Source organism: Harpia harpyja, chromosome 3 (assembly GCF_026419915.1).
Source record: "Harpia harpyja isolate bHarHar1 chromosome 3, bHarHar1 primary haplotype, whole genome shotgun sequence".
Taxonomy (NCBI): domain Eukaryota; kingdom Metazoa; phylum Chordata; class Aves; order Accipitriformes; family Accipitridae; genus Harpia; species Harpia harpyja.
In genome coordinates, this window is record NC_068942.1 from 33,370,195 (window position 1) to 33,386,689 (window position 16,495).

The 16,495-nt window shown below is 39.2% G+C and overlaps 1 protein-coding gene across 18 annotated transcripts in view; it reads left to right on the forward strand.

Moving 5' to 3' along the window:
- The first annotated feature begins 4,537 nt into the window (after nucleotides 1–4,537).
- Nucleotides 4,538–16,495, forward strand: part of CD44 (CD44 molecule (Indian blood group)) — a 58,953-nt gene continuing 46,995 nt past the window's right edge. For 4 of the 18 annotated variants that reach the window (XM_052781850.1, XM_052781854.1, XM_052781851.1 and 1 more), the window contains exon 1: nucleotides 4,543–4,761. In XM_052781850.1, coding sequence (XP_052637810.1) covers nucleotides 4,695–4,761 — 67 coding nt within the window. In that variant the 5' untranslated portion in view covers nucleotides 4,543–4,694. Of the gene's footprint in view, nucleotides 4,762–16,495 lie in introns of all 18 variants that reach the window. The other 14 variants (XM_052781857.1, XM_052781855.1, XM_052781856.1 and 11 more) reach the window with 10 other exon arrangements.

Here is a 16,495-nt window from a genome sequence, read left to right on the forward strand (position 1 = left end):
TGTGGACGTCTGTCAGCAGCTGCTGCGTGCAGGTTTCCTGCCCCATCTCCAACGGTGACGTAGTAACTAACTGGGTCTGGTGGTGTGAAAGTTGGGAACGGGGACCGATGCTGTGATCTCCTGCCCGTGCTCTGCCAGGAGCCGTGTGGGTCAGCCAGGGACTGAGTGCTTTGGGACAGTACTAGGAACAAGAAAACTGGTGGGGCCACGTGGTCTGCTGCAGGAGAAACCTTGCTGCAAGGAGTTTCTTACGGCCTACTTGAGCGATTCTGGCTATTAAGATTTTTGCCTGTGTTGGATTAGTGAGTTGTTTAGGGATCTGGGGCAAACCAGTAAAACAGGCTGATGAATCCATGTGGTAGGTGCCAATCTGGGTTGCTGCCTTTTTCAGAAGTAAACAACTAGGAGCCATTGTTCATCTTCCTAACTCTCTGCAGGACACAGGCTGTAAATTACATCTAGGAACAAAAGGTTGATGGGAGTAGAACCGGGTGCCCAACTTCCCAAGGGAGTGCTTTGCCCTCCAGCCAAAAGAGTAGCTTTTCTGGCTTAAACCAGCACAGGCTCTTCTTATGCCTTCCCATCAGCACTCAGAGCCCAAGAAAAGTGTGCAGTACAGGATTTGCTACACTGAAGTATTTACAACCATTTCCATTTACAAAACCTGGATCAGGGTTGATCATGGAAATTAAATCGGGTCTGAAATGCAGGAAGCAAGATTGCAATCAGGACACAGGAGGAAATCTTATTAAAAATACCATATCTTATTGGGATTACAGTTAAATGGGTATAAAATCCTCCCTCAAAACTGATTTACAGCCAGTCTCACAGACCAGCTGTAGTCTATGCAGAATGTACGCTGCCATGACCAGAATTACCTAATGAGATTTGTGCTTTTTATATTCACCAAGACTATGTTCTTCAACTCCCCCTAACAAGCTTGAAATTTCCACCAAAATATATTCAGAAAAGGATTTTTTTTAATTAAAAAAAAAAAGTCTTTCTGCTGATAATAGGAAAAAAAAAAAGTTTTTCAAATTAGGAGCTTCCTTTTTCGAAGTTTCTGTTTTTTACAATAGAAATGCCAGCTATTTTGACAGAAACAAAATTCCATTCTTCCCACCTTTCAATTGCCTCCATTTGATAGTGAAACCAATATCCATTAGTGTCATTTTTTTCACCATAAGTTCAGGTATGTTCACTTTCTGGTCTGTCCACGTAATAAAATCCAAATAAATATACATTATAGGGAGAAGTCGCCCCACTGAATTCAGTGGAATTTTGGCCTTTGACTTCAGCTAGGCCAGAATTTCATCCTCTACGGGGATTCCCGCAAAAACATCTCTTTATATCGCTGTAAGCCATGCCTCTTCCTTTTCTAGGGCTCCAACACATGCTCCCTAATAGGATTTTTATCAAAATTAACTGGTGCTGGCTACAGTTCACATATGTGATAAAATCATGAATGAGTTATTTTGGTGTTCCTGTGCTGTATTGCACCATCATAGATTCAATATCCACTGTGTCAAAGGCTTCACAGAAAAACACTTTAAAATACTGGTGGTTTATCCTTTTTAGTTGTATTGTTTCCTTCTCTTTTGAAAACTTAATTCATTTGGTACCATTTATTAGTTTATAAATTTTTAGTGCTAGTAATTTAACTGCTTGTTGCCAAGGGAGCAAGAAAATTCCAAAAGCTCAAACATTTAACTATGTGATTTGTGTTGTTAACAACAATAATGTCATGGGAACAAATCCATAAAACTGATAGGCTCAACTTAAAGTGATGCACTGCTGCATTTCCTCAGCTGAAGATTTGCTTTAGGATTTTTCTGTTCCTATATACTAAGATTATCCCAAGCCAAAGAAAGTTCTGTATTTCTCACAAAGAAACCCCCCAAACCAAAAAAACTTTTCCCAGAGCTGCACATCTCCTTTGACTAAATTTTCTGGGTAGCATCAGGTTCTGCACCTAGGCTAAATTTGGGCTGCTCTCTACCTCAGGCCAACATATTTTAGGGGAGAAATTCCATGTTTGGGTGGGAAAGAAGGAAATGTTTTTGTGTCAGCTTTTTTATTTTTTTGTTAATGGCAGCTCTTTGAAGTGCTCAGTGCATTGGAATGCAAGTGTCTCTCCTAGGCTGGCATGTAAGCAGGCAGATGGCATGTGAAATGGACAAACTTACATGTTATATACATACAGTTCATTAATTACTTCTGTGGTTTATCACATGAAATGACGTACTGTGATGAATTATTTTTCTTGTATACATCTGTCTTTTCCTTTTGCATTAGGTACTAGCACATCCATGCATCTGGTCTAAATATGCCTAATCTTAGCCCAGTTTTATAGGGCAACAAGCAAGACAGAGACTTTCCGAAGTGGAATACCACCCACCCCCGCCAAACACACGCAGAAGTACTGAGAAGCCTAAGATGCATATCAAAAAATATTCAGTATTGAGAAAACAACGTGTTCATAATCTGATGTCGGAAGGGCTAGAATTAGAAACTTCTGACCATGAAGAGACTAGGAATTTCCACTTCTGGTAAAATATGACTTTCGCCTCTGTAACACTTGCCCACGTCCCTGAAATGGCCATTGTTCTCCATTTACCTGTGCCAAAGGAAACTTGTTTTCTTTTTTTTTATTCCATATAATTGTGAATACAGGACAATAACAGAGAGGTATTTTATGTTCATCAAAAAAATAAGACTCAAAGATACCTAAATTTTAATTAAATATTCCATTCTTTTGTTTCATCTATGGGGGTGAATTTTAAAAGTCATTTAACTGTTGAAGAAAAAGATATGCTTAGTAAGCTGTCGCGTCCCAAAGTTGAAGCGACTCAGGTTCGTGGATTTCCTTTGTCAGAATTAAGGTGAAACGACACCAGGGGAGTTCAAACAACAATCAAGTAAGCTTACAACATAGATTAACTGTGCACCAGCATTTTAAATCCCACTAAACTTCATTCATATATTTTGATGCCAAAATGTCTATAGCTGTAAACCTACAGAAATTCACAGAACTATTTCTTTTTCGCTACTATAAACAGTAAGGTGTATAGGAGATTGTTTTTTCCTTGCTTTTAAAACCATTTGTTTAAAAAAAAAAATAACGTATTCACTAAATAAAATGTGTTTTATCTGTAACTTCAAAGTTGCTAGGTTCTTAATAAAAAGATCCTCTGTGTTTTAAGGAAAGATTTTCACTTTAACCTTGTCCCATCAGATATTTTAGACCTGTAGGAAAAGCCTGTTGGAACCTGTTGCTAAAAATCTGGCTGATTGAGGAAAAGATAGCCAGCCATCTCTAAGTCAAAAGTCAAAGAAAAGGCAAAGTCCTGAAAAACTCTTTGTGTAACGTTCTTGTGCCTGTGGCTGGAAAGACCTGTCTGTATTTTTCCATTGTTTGTGTTAACAGAGATTAAAAATTAAAGAGAAAATTCTTTCAAGTGGGAGGATTGACAAAACTGTAATCTGATATAGGATTATTCATTTCAAATTTGCCAAGTGAAACTGAAATCAGGGCATTAGGGCTGTCAGTCATTGCCACATGTTGGTTATTAAAGGTGAGGTGTACTGGCTTTGGTGGTCCCTGATCAACCTCTCATTCCACCGCACGCAAACCACTGTCACAATTCTGTAGCTCTGAAGAGAGGCCACTGTATGGAGACACCCTGAGAAATCACTAAGGCACACGATAGACATGCCTTTCGCTCATCTACAGAGGCTCTGAGGTTTTCAACAGGGATTTCATGTGGCATCTAGAGTCCCACATACCCCCACGCTGCAATGAACATATGTCCCTCGGGAACCGAGACCTTGTCTGAATGTCAAAGACTGTCATACATCCTCATCCTGTTTCTCTACTTTGCAAATTGGGAACAGGAGGAATAATTCCTTCCACACCTCATACCATCAGTACAACAAAATATCAGCCTTACTCCTCAGTATCACTGCTGGCACTGGCATTAGTTACCACTTTTGTTAGAGCAGCCCGTGCAGAGAAGGCAAGGGTAGAATGGGCTGTGGGAGACTAAACCGCCTCAACTTACCTTCTGCATGAGGTTGTCCTCCAGGGACAAAGAGAAACATTTTAGAAAGGTTCATTCCAGAGCAGGCATTTTGCTTGCTCTAAATTGAACTGCAAAAAGAGAAAGTGGTGAGATGGGACAAAATAAGCAAACTATTTTGGGGAAACCTCCAGGCAGTTGTAGATGCTTTGTTGGAGTTCAGAAACTCCAGTGCTTTACGTTCACCTGGTTTGCAATGAGAAGATTTTAAAGCGCAGGAGGGGAAGCTTATAACAAACAGTGCCTTTCTGAGCTAACTCACGAGAGGTTACACAAATTTTCCTGCAAGCGCAATAAGTATAACTTTTGACTGTAGTTGTGTAAGAAGAGGAGGTTGAGTGCCTCTTTAAAACTCCAGTGTGGCTGCTTAGTCAGTAGTAACTCTCCTCCCACCCCCCCTTCTGCCACTGCTGGGTAACTTTTGTTGCAATATGGGTGTGACTTTTGATGGAGCTCCCCTCCCAGTTATGTCATTACTTCAGTTCCTTTGAATCAGAATAAAAAGTGCAGCGAACTTCAGACTCATTGACTGCAGACTTAACAAGTGTTGGGGCTTTTCTTCTTTCCACGGTTTGCAAGGATCTCTGGTTTTTGCAAAACAGTTCCGAAAAAACAATGGCCAACTTCTCCTTATGGGCAACTTTTGGATTATGTTTGCTGAAGCTTTGTCTAACAGAAACACGTAAGTTTTTTATGAATGAAAACACGGTTGCTAATAAGTTTATGCTTGAGACAGCAAGAGCTCTTTTGCTAGATAGCTAACAGCTTTCTTGCATCTATATAAAGTTTTATTATTTGTAAGAGTTATCAGAGATGCTTTAGAACTGTAACCTCACTCGTGCTGGTCTGTACAATCGCGGAAAGCTGTGTATTGCTTCTAAAGGGCAATTCCAGATCTATAAAAAGTGAATTGTAGATCATTAAATTTAAGTTTAAACTAAGAACAGAAGTACATTAGGGAATTTAGAATAGCTCTGGTAAAGCTCAGTTCGACAATGTGACTGCTGTTACATACTTAATTTGCTCTCCCAGCCCCGTTTCAGACAGCAGAGAAAAGAGGGGGGGTTGAGGGGGATGGAGAGGGACACACACCTCCCCCCCAGCATACAGCAACTGCATTCTTGAGTTTACATGGGCTGAAGTAACAGCTAATACATACTGCATTTGGACACAGCATTGCTGAACAGAAGCAAAAGTGCAGCAATCTGTGACTGAAATTTGGAGAGCTTTTATGCCAAGCATGCTTGTTTCTGAATTCCTAAGGTTTCTTTGGGGTTCACTGACAAGATTTTGGAACAAAGGGGGTTCGAAGTGACCACAAAATTCAGTTGTTTCTCAATTAACTTTCTGTAGCTTGCTTATCTGCTTCAAATATTTGTATTTAAAATGAAACGTTAATACAGAGAAAAAAAATAAACATTTTGTGTCCAAAATGACAAAACGCTTTTGAAATTTCACATGGTGCAGGCTCAACTGTGTATGAGGGAAATGGCCATGCTTTTAACAGAGTCTCACTGTGACAGCAGCTGCCTCGAGGCATTTTGTGGTTAGGGATACCAATTACGCTTCTACATTATTTTTCTACTCATCGGTTCCAGGAGTCTAACGAAATACATTTTTCACAGCCATTGTCACCCAAGGGCTCTGTGTGTGTGTGTATGTATAGTAAATTCGTATTTCATTAGTTTGAGCAGCAGTAGATACTTCTGTAATGGTTGCAGCGCTGCCGGGTTGTGGATGGGTGTGTCGGAGTGAACAGTTCCCAGCGCATCTGAGATAGCTGAAGCACCCTCATGGCTTTTCTTTCTGAAATTGTCTGCCAATTGTACCAAAATGCTCTTGCTAAAATCAGGTATATGGATAAAGCGCTTAGAGAAAGGGCAAGGGTACTGTAAGCAAATAAAGTATGTCTGAGATGTGTTTAAAACCTTGGCTTGGTCTGAGTCTGTATGCTGTGTAAGCATTATAATTATTTGGTTACCACCTGCTCAACTGATTTCTCCTTTTATGAGCTGCCAGGAGCATCCTAAAGAAGCAGGGTCTGCACTGACTCTGGGAGCAATGCACTTTTTACAGTGAGACATAGCAGAAAACCCTATCATCTAGTCTTCAGCATAGTTACAAAAAGTATGTCAAACTTCACATATGCCCCACAGGGAAGATTCTTTAATGGCTTAGCAAGGTATTAGACTGTAGCTACAATATATTTTAGTTGGTATGTGGTACATTCCAGTATGACTTTGTAGACAGTAATGACTTCAAAACAGCAGTTGTTGGTGGTTTTATTTTCTTTTTTAAACCAGTGGCTTTGCTGTGTATCAGAGAGTAGTGGCCATTGCTGTTGGGAAACACCTTGCCTGAAGACAAAATTCAGATCTGCTCCTGAGTTGGAATTTTGATTCTTTTAGTACAGAATTTCACAGAATTAGAAAGGACCTGGGATTACTGTTAATGTGATTACTAAAGGAAAAATGAGATATAGAGAGCAGCTGAAAAACTTACTCATCCTGAGTTCTGTGCATTTGTGACCATACTGACACATGAGCAAGGTGTACGCATGTTATTGGTGTGAATTTTGTTGTCTAAGGGGTCTGAATCCATGAGGATACAGATGCTGACATCTTGGTTAATGACGATTCTGGGGGAGATATTCCTCTGTGAGCATTATGTATTTCTAAAAATATTTCTCTCAAAGTTTTCCTTGATTAACACAAAGTGAATCCTAGAATTTTGACCCCCAAACTGGAGGAAGCTGGAATACAAGTAGCAGTAAAGATGAAATGAAAAGAGGGAGAATGAGTCCAACAGTGTGAGGGAGGAGCTTAGCTATTAGCGTTGGAGAGGTTGCCAGAGTCTCAGTTCAAGGTAAGGCTCTGAGACAGGGCTACTGTGGCTATCAGTCAGTCACAAAGGAAGGGACCTGCCTGCCTCTTGGCTTATATGTCATGTAAATTTGTAAATAAGGAAGTTTGAAGAAGCTCTTTGTGCTAGTTTATTTTCACTTAGTCCTTACAGTGTGTGTCTTGGCTATTTTCCCAAAGCTGCAAAGGAACTAGACTTTATTAAAGTTCAAGTGAACTTCCATCATCGTTTAATGGAAAGGTTATATACCTGCCCCTGAAATACTCTCACACACAGAGCCAACAAACCATGGCAGAGGACTGTCTTGCAGTCTTTGGAGAAATGTTTGTTGATTCTTCAGTTCACCACAATGCAGAACCATTACCTTGAAAACAGAAGTCAGAGAAAGGCTTAATGAGGAAAGATAGCATCGTACAATTGAGGAAGAACTTGTTAAACTAAGTGCTTTTAAAAAGGACTGGTAGCTCTAGCCAAGGTTAAATGAAATGTTCCCCCATATCTAGAGTGTCTTTCTTTCGAGAACAGTTCCCATTGACTTTTACAGGCCAGGACTTGAGGACAGTAGTAATATTGCATTTATTCATCTAGCACCTAAACATGCATGAAGTTCTACTGTAGCAAGAATGTGCTAGCAGGATGAGATGTCCTGAGCTGCTGATAGACACGTATAAACAGCAGAGAGAATCATGAGCTCATTACTGGTAAAATACTTGTAGAAAAGATGGGTTCTCAAGAATTTCATGAAGGGGTAAAAAAAAAAAAAGCTTTCATTGAAGGACAACTGCCATTTCAAATGAAAAAATTATGGAAGAGAGCAGGAAAATATAGTGAGGAAAGATGTAGATCTCCAAGGGATGTTTGGTTGTATGGCAAGGAACATTGATGGGGAAGCAACTAAAATTAGTTATACAGGCAGCATTAAGTCTTGAAGAATTTAAGTTAGAGAAGAAATCTGAAATGTATCCAAGCAAGAATCTAGTGTAAACCTCTGCAGACATTTCCACTAATTTGGATAGCAACTGTCAGGAACAGGGGAAAATAAATGAGGAATAAAAAAAGGTAACAGCAGCAATCAAGTTAATGTATAATAGGAGTAGAGCCTATAGATATGTGAAAAATTAGAAAAAGTAAAAACTGCATTGCTGACATGGCGGAGGAAAGAGCTCTGGTGAGCTCTGTGGGATATGGGTTAATTAAAAAGCAAACGGCAAACAATGCAGGATGGCAATGTTCTTGCCAGAGAAGAGATGGTATTCAGAGGGAGTGGCTAGACAGCAACAGTAATTTGGTTTCAAAATAGGTTGCTAAGAGACATTGTTTTTAAGGAGAGATTAGATAGACTAGATGAACATCTTTAAAGGACAGTTTGGGTATTGGTGATTGTGCTACTGGGTAAGAAAAGGGAGTAGATCATCTCTGGTAACTCTGTTTCTTCTTTGATAAAAGGATAATTTCAGTTCTGAATGTAGTTGACTGGTAGTGGAATACATTGTAGAGAAGCAGGGCGAAGAATGATGAAGAGCTTCTTATATAAGGAGTGATAAGTCAGCCCAAGAACTTAAAAGTTTTTCAGAATTCTGGAGATGCTGTAAGAAGGCTTCTCCATTAGCTTTCTGGTCTTTTTGCCTCATATTTCTGCTCCTGCACTAATGGATAAGTGTTTAAAAATACAGTCAAGATAGGAAATGATAATTCTCAACTTCATATGACATGTATTCTGTTATTTACAAAACTTTTTTTTTTTTTTTTTTTTAAAGAGAACCCTGTGCAAGAGAGTGAGGGAAAGTGTTCTGCCAAACTCTCCTCTAAAATTGCTTTTTCAGAACCAAGGCTAAATGTAAATAGTTACCTGTGAACTGTAACTTCACAGAGAGGATAATCATGACACAAACATGACCCACCACAGTAATCTTGCCTACTTTGAAAACAATACAACATTGTACTGGAACAATTCACAGTGTTCAAACCACATGATATTTTAGCATCAGCTGGTAACTGAAAGCATGCTTTATCAAATTTCATTTTTCAGTACTAAATTGAATTCTTAGACTAGAGAAGTTCAAACTTCCACTTGAAGGCCAGTGAAGTGAGAAGAGCAAGACAGAGGTCAGCAACATGTCTCTGATACACGCATCATGGTTGCTACCAAGTAAAACCCACATCTATAGTCTATTTTGTTCTTTGCCTTTACCTGGAATGGTTTCTTAGTGATATATCTGGTGGCTTGGACTGTTCTCCATGGGTTGTCGACAACTGTAGGCGTGAAGCCAGTTTGGCATAGCTGCTAGTCATTTTCCAGACTAGACCAGAAGTTCATCAGCTGTTAACATGCAGTTGTCTCTCACTCCCAGGGAGGTAATAATTATCTCAAAGCCATCAGACACTGTAATTATCAGTGACCATTATGGCTGCTGCTAATACTGGTGGCAGAGGGGATTGTGTCAGTCCTGGGTGTTTATCAGTTTCCTCCCTGGCAAATCACAGGCCTCCCTACAGTGGCATCAGCAGTAATATCAGTAGCAGCTGGCTGTGATTTTCCTCCCTTGCCGCGGCTGCTGGAGCTGGCCCCACCCAAGGGACGACGGAGCAGCTCGTCATATGAGTGAGTTTGCAGGCAGTAATGTGAAATGGCAACTGAGAGAAAGAGGGGTTTTCCTTGGAGAATCTCTTCAGTCGCGCTGAAAGTTCAGCTAATTAAGATTTAAAGTTCAAACCTCCGTGGCTGTTTCCTGCCTAACGAAACCTGCAGTCATTTTTAGAGTCTGTGCCTACAATTAAGAACATAATTGAACTCTCTTTTGTACGCACTGGCTTTGGGACTTTCCAGTTCCTCTACGTGACAACACTGGCTGCATTATATAATGCAGCAACTTATTTCAGTACAAGAACCTTCAACCCTCACATTGTGAAACAGAAAAAAAAAAAGGAGCTGAAGAATAATCTACAATTTTAGCAATTACTAACATGGAAGCTCAAGCAACCATGCCAGTTCAAAGTAAAAATCACAGAGAAAACCTGAATTTGACTTATATTTGCAGTTTGAAAAATAGATTGCTTCGCTTTTTTCTTTCCTTCTATTGATGACTGAGCTAGGCTTAGTAGCTGGAAGCTCTAAGAGACTGCGTTGTCTCTTTGAAAAAAAAACCTCAGACACGCAGCAGCTGTGGTAAAACTTCCGTCTCTGTTTCTGCTAATGATACTGTTCCAAAAGCAATGTGAGATGGTTATAAAAGAGGTTGCCAGGGTACAGGCTGACAGCTGCCTAGAAAAAGGGCATTAGCCAGCAATCATCAACTATACAGTTAATGTGTGTTTTACTAAATACTTGCTTTCGTAAATAAGGAACTGCCTTTGACGGAACGTGTAAGAGTAAAAAAATCTGCTGCGACATAGCTTTTGTTGGTTATATATGTCTCACAGTGGCAGCATGTTAGCAAAACAGGTTCTCAGAAGTATATTTCCCTAGGGGGCTTTTTTATTGTTATTTTTGTTAATGGATAGGTGTCTGTAAAGAAGCAGGGTGTGGTATGTGTGGGTAGATGTAATGAATAGTTTCTTGCAGCATTCCCATACAGAAGTGAAAGGTTAGCTGGAGCTCAGTGTATGGTCTGTGGCCACCCAGGACCCTGTGGGCAGATGTGAGTGAGCTCTGTCCAGGTAGCAAGCAAGCTGCTATACAAACCAGGGTCTACAAGTCAAGCGCCAACCTTGAGTTGGCAGCCTCTCCGAGAGAACATACCCTGCCACCAGGAAGGCTTATCAGCAAGGGATTGGTAGCACACTTGCCAGAGCAGCAGGACTGCAGCCTTTCTCAGAGAGCAGGCGGAGCCCACAGGCCCACTCAAAACAGACTAAGCAAGCTGGCAGCTGCTCTTTCTACATCATGGAAATGCAGTAGTTCACCAGTGCCACAGGGGTGACTGTGATGGTAGTGATTAGTTGTTTACCTACTCTTTGCCATTGGCTGATGCACATCTTCTAAGCAAGATGGAGTATTCCTATTGGCGAATGAGGATTCTAAGACGGTGATACAGTACGTCACTGCTAGGGGAAGCCAGGTCTTCCCAACTCCATCATGGTGCTCTGGGTGAAGCCTCTGCACAGGGAATATGGAATAGTTAACTGGGCAGGTTCAAGGGAAAGTAGTAGTTGCCAGTTATAAAGAAACATGACTCATTAATAATGAAGACACTCAAGGTGATGCCTGAACTCATCTTAATGTTTTGCTTTCACTCACTTCTGTATTCCTCCTCCTCCTGCTTGATTAGGTGTCCTCCATTAATTTACATGTCCTTTCCCTTTTCCGTCATTCACTTACGCATGTAAGTGTAGAAAAAAAAGCCTCATTTGCTAACAAGTATTCATATTTATAAATGTAGGGTTTTGTTCTCTGTTCCTATATAATGCTTATGCATAAATCCAACATATAGGAACATTTAGAACATGGAAGTGAAATAATATGTATTCTGTTCAAATCAATTTCTCCAGTAGCAGTGCTATAAAAATTAGATAAAAATTTTCTTTGTTGCTCTGACAGTTTTATCCTGTTTATTTGTGTGCTATCTGTACATGCACTGAAGACTGGCAGCTGTTTCGAGTTTGGTAGCACAGTGAATGTGAAGTATAGTTTTCTTAAGAAGTTCTTATTCAAGACTTATCTTTTTATGATCAGGGATGTCTGAAGCTGCCAAATGAGAACTGACTTAGATCTTTTGTCCTACTGTCAAACTTATCACTTCTTTAGGTTCAAGAACTTTAAAATTTATTTAATAATTAACTGAAGAATGATGTCTTAAATTTAGTCAAGTTTCTCTCCTGTTTGAAGCAATACTTCCTGCTGATAACTATCAGCTATTGTCTTGAGATCTTGGAGGTATTTGTACAGAAAGGCTTGATGCTCTGGGAAAGCCGAGTGCCGAGAGACATAAAAAGACCCAGCAAGTCAGAGGAGGAGCCAAGAACAGACCCACTTTCTCTAACCTGAAGGTGGGCCACCTGGTCAGGATGCCAGAAGGCCACGTGGCTAGAATGTTACAAGTCCAGAGAAGTTTGAGCGTCACTGAGCAGCAGCTATGTGTATCCAGGTGGCACCCAGGTATATCTTCTAAATGTCCACGTCTTCTTTTGAACAACTTTTTCTGTTTCTCGCACCTATTTACTGTTTTCCCCACTAATCAAACTCTGCATCTCTGGGACACCTGGCTGAAGCAGTCCAATAAATCTGATAGACTCTTGTCAGCCTGTGTCTGTGGTAGAAGGTTATATCCATTTGATCCAGCAAAACTGTTCAGCAGCTTTGTCATTCTCAGGCAAAATGAAATGTAAAGACCAAGTTCTTCTTCCAAGACACAGGCCTCAGAGAAGACTCAAATGACAAGAAAATGATCTTATTTATATTTTTTATGATTTTCTTTTGATTTGAGCCTAATGTACTGGCACTGACTTACTGTCATGGTGTTCAACATCAGGTTAATAAGGCAGGAGCACCCAGTGACTTCAGAAGATTGGTATTAACAAAATATCACACTTACATTGCACTAGCAAGAGTCACTTTGGGTTCTTGGAAGGAGCAAAAACTCTTCTTGGACAGAAAATAAAAATACTTTTCTTGAAATCTCATATTGAGCTCTACACTCTTAAAATTCTCTTTTCTAGAATGTAACAAAATCATTTTATAGCCTACAGAGAATAGATACTTGGTGGTTCCAGTTCATCACTGAACGGGCAGAGCTAAGGTTTTAGACAGGCAGTTATTCAATTCACAATTCTTGTATTAAAAGCAGTAACAGGCAGACATTTTGAGCATGTGAGACACCTTCCCATGGTGACTGCCTAGAGAGGAGTTTCTTTCCTGCTTTTGTGGCTTGCCTCAGAAAACCCTGATTTGCTCGCTGTTGTGGTGTAAAATGTTGCAGAGCTCTTCTCAGAGTGTGGATGATGATTTTTGTGTCTCCTGACATTTCTAGTAGATCAGTCCTATTCATTTTTTTTCTTATGGCTGTATTTCCTGGCTGCTTGTTGCGTGGGAAAAGATCGCAGTAGTTTTGCTTTATTCTCTCAACATCTTGACCTGCCAAGTCTCACACATTATCTAGTAGTGATATAGTTCAAGTTCACCCTGAACAGCGCACAGCATTAACTGGCTTTTAAAACAGTGAAGCAGAGGAAATCTTAAAGCATGATGGAAGGGTAAGACCAGCACAGTTACTCAGTTTTTTCAGAGCATCTCTAGGCATAAATACTAGACAGCATTTTCTGTTTCTGTTCATGTGGGTTAGAGAAAAGCCCAATCGTCCATTTTTCCAGGAGGAGGCATATCCTGTGACTTGGAGATTATTAAGACCAATGACTGAATCCGAATTTGTTTTCTGTTAACGCTTTGCTGAGAGTATATTTTTATGCAGGTAGTTTGTATAGCAAGTAGTTTGTGTTTCTTTCTGGAGCTGGAGATCTTTTTTCTTCTTCTTTTATATTTCCTAACAATTCCTATTATTTACATACATGCCAGTGGGGGCCAGCCCTATCATAAATTAGTGTAGAGTACACAAAATATTACATACAGAACAATGCAAGACTGGTAAAATATTGCAACAGTGCCCTTAAAGATCAGTGGAATTGCTATCCAAAATTTTGTATTTGCAAATGAATGAATTCATTAATTAATTTCCTTTGCTGAGCAAAGGAAGAAAAGTTCAAAAAATTCTCTCTACCTGACTAGGTTACCCTTCAAAATAAAATACAGGCAATATTATTTTCTTCAATTGCTTCTATGTTGTCACAATCCCATTTAAAAAATATAGCATAGCCAAAGCATTGAAAGTCTTGGGCCCAGCAAGGGTTATATCCATTAATAACCTACAAGAGTATTTTTTTATAACATCTACTTGATGATACACATCTGCATCTTCAAAGTTCAAGGTGAGCATTAGTAACAAAATATAGTGGTGTCTCCTCAATATATCCTACAGCACCTTAAACATTGGAACATTTTGACATCAACATATGTCTGAGATGTATTCCTTCCACTCGTCACCTGCTGGATTCTTCCAAGTACCATAAAAGAACTTGAATACTTCTTGAAAGAGATTTGACATCTTATGCTTTCTCATATTATCACGTCAGAAACAGGTGCTGTCTCTGATGAAATTTCGTTCTGTGTAGTGTTTCTTTTTCTTGTGTTACATGGAGTTCACATAAATATTACAACATTTGGTCTAGCAGGGGTTACTGTCTTATCTGGTGTGTTTCATCAACACATTCATCACAGTTGGTATCAGGCTGGATGTGTTTAAATTACTGTAGAACTTAAAATTTCAAGTCTAGATAGTGTTATTTAACAGAGTAAAGATGATCCCAGCTAGTGAGAAAGAAGTGAACTGACAAATATGCTGACAGACAATAATAACTAGGGGGTTTTGTAGCCCTTTGAAAGTCAGTGATTTTAACCCCACCTCACAGGTAGGGAAACAGAGAGAAAGCAAAATAAGTCACCCAGCAGCATAGCTGTAAATAGAACATTTTCTCCTAAGTCCCAGCCTGGTGTTTCATCAACAAGATTAGTGCCTTGTTCACTTGAACTTCAGAAAGCAGCTATGATTTCACATAAAGGGCTATTTCAGTTGAAATAAGCATTATTATCTTTGTAAGAAAAAGTCCTCCTGCAAACATTCTTCTACTGGTGCAGAGGTGAACAAGAGTATAGAGGACCGGAGCGTTCTCTGCAAAGCTGTTATCTTAAAAACACGAAACTCTTCAGTTACTGTTTGGTAATCCATCATTGAGCCTGGCTATGCAATCCTTGCTTCAGCTGGACAGTCCATGAGAGAAAATACTCTTTATGAGTAAGAGCTAAGTATTTTCCTAATTTTTGAAACACCCTTACAACCCATTGTTTACAGACCTGCACTGAATTTATTAACAGTATCAGTCAAATACTTATCTGACTTTATTACTCATACTCATAGCACTGAGGTCATGTCCCTATCGACACCAGTCACAATCATATTACTGTTGACTCACAGCAATTGCAAGGCAACATATTAACACCTTTTTTCCACCCCTGACATGATACAAATATATCCACAATGATAGTCATAGCAACACGTTGAAGTCCTAATGTAAGTCTGTCTTTCGCTTTTTAACTTACTGGTTTGGTATCTTGAATTGATTGCTATATTGGGAGATATCTCAATATCTCCCATCCTGCCAGAGCAAATAGTTTTAAAAGTTAGCTGAATTGGCAGTATTTCATTAATTGATATAGTAAGGTGTATCTAAGATGCTTTCAGACTGTTCAAGAAAGACAAATGGGATCTATACACAATAACTGGTAGCAGATCATCTGGAAAAGTGCTTCCACGCTGTGCCAGTTGCTTCTGCTGGTCCTAAGAGAGATCTCTGCTTTGTTTAAAGAACTTCCCGCTTTTATTTTTTGCAAGTACACGATGAGATCTTCTTACTTCTGATTTCAGAGTCCTTTACTGGGTTGCTTTCCTTTTCAGATCTGATAGAAGCTTACTCGTCTCAATCCATCTTTTATACTGTATATAGCTCACTGTTAATACTCATTGTCACATGATAATAACGGGTCACACCAGATCAGTTTTTTGCTTTGTCTAGTGTACTTGACAGGCAACTCAATAAATTTTGGTTCAAGAATGTAAGTCATTTCCTTGGGGAAAAAAAATCTTGTGGTGCTTTGTTATTAATAAATTACTACCTATCTAGGATTTTCTATTTATTAAGATGGCTTATACCCAATTTGCTATTTGAATTCACTCTTGCTCAGAGTGAATCTGACTTCTTGATGCTTTCCAATGCCATGAAACTCACAGTACCTGAATTGAGGTCTGTCACTGTATCATTTGCCATTCAAACATTGATTTAATTCTGGATCTTTTCATAAAATCCAGCTATATCTCATTAAAATAGAAGATTACAAGAATCAGCAAGCATCAGAGCAAAATCACTGGCTTCACAATGATTCCAGCACTTTTGGGAGACAATGACACTTCATGATTTGAGGATGATTACATGCAAACAGTAGTGCATTGCCCTTACATATCTCCACTGCCTAAATATATGTAGGATTTAATGCAGTATTTGAACTCACAAAATATTGAGGCCATGCTCCCAATGCCTCTTTCCCATTCTTCCCTCGTGCAACTGAATCTTCACTGCCTCTCATGAATTGTTAAATTTAAATAAACATTTAAAAAAAAATAGGAAAAAATATATTAAACCCAGAGCATATTATTATTCTCACCACATTTGTGACAGCAACAGCATTGTGTACATACTAATGTTAATTGCAAACTCTAGTTATTAAACATAGCTTTTTACTAAACCAATTATAAAAGATTCAAAACTAAGACTGTAAGAATTATTAAAGAAATTTAACTGAACACCTAGCTTGGGATACAAATAACATGCATGCATCTTAGGAAAGTTTCTTGCTAGTCAGTATTTTCAGTGTCAATCTCAAGATTCTTGAAACTGTAGTATATGGCTGAATAGAGTGACACAGAGTGCAGAAAATGGAAACAGTTTGCCAC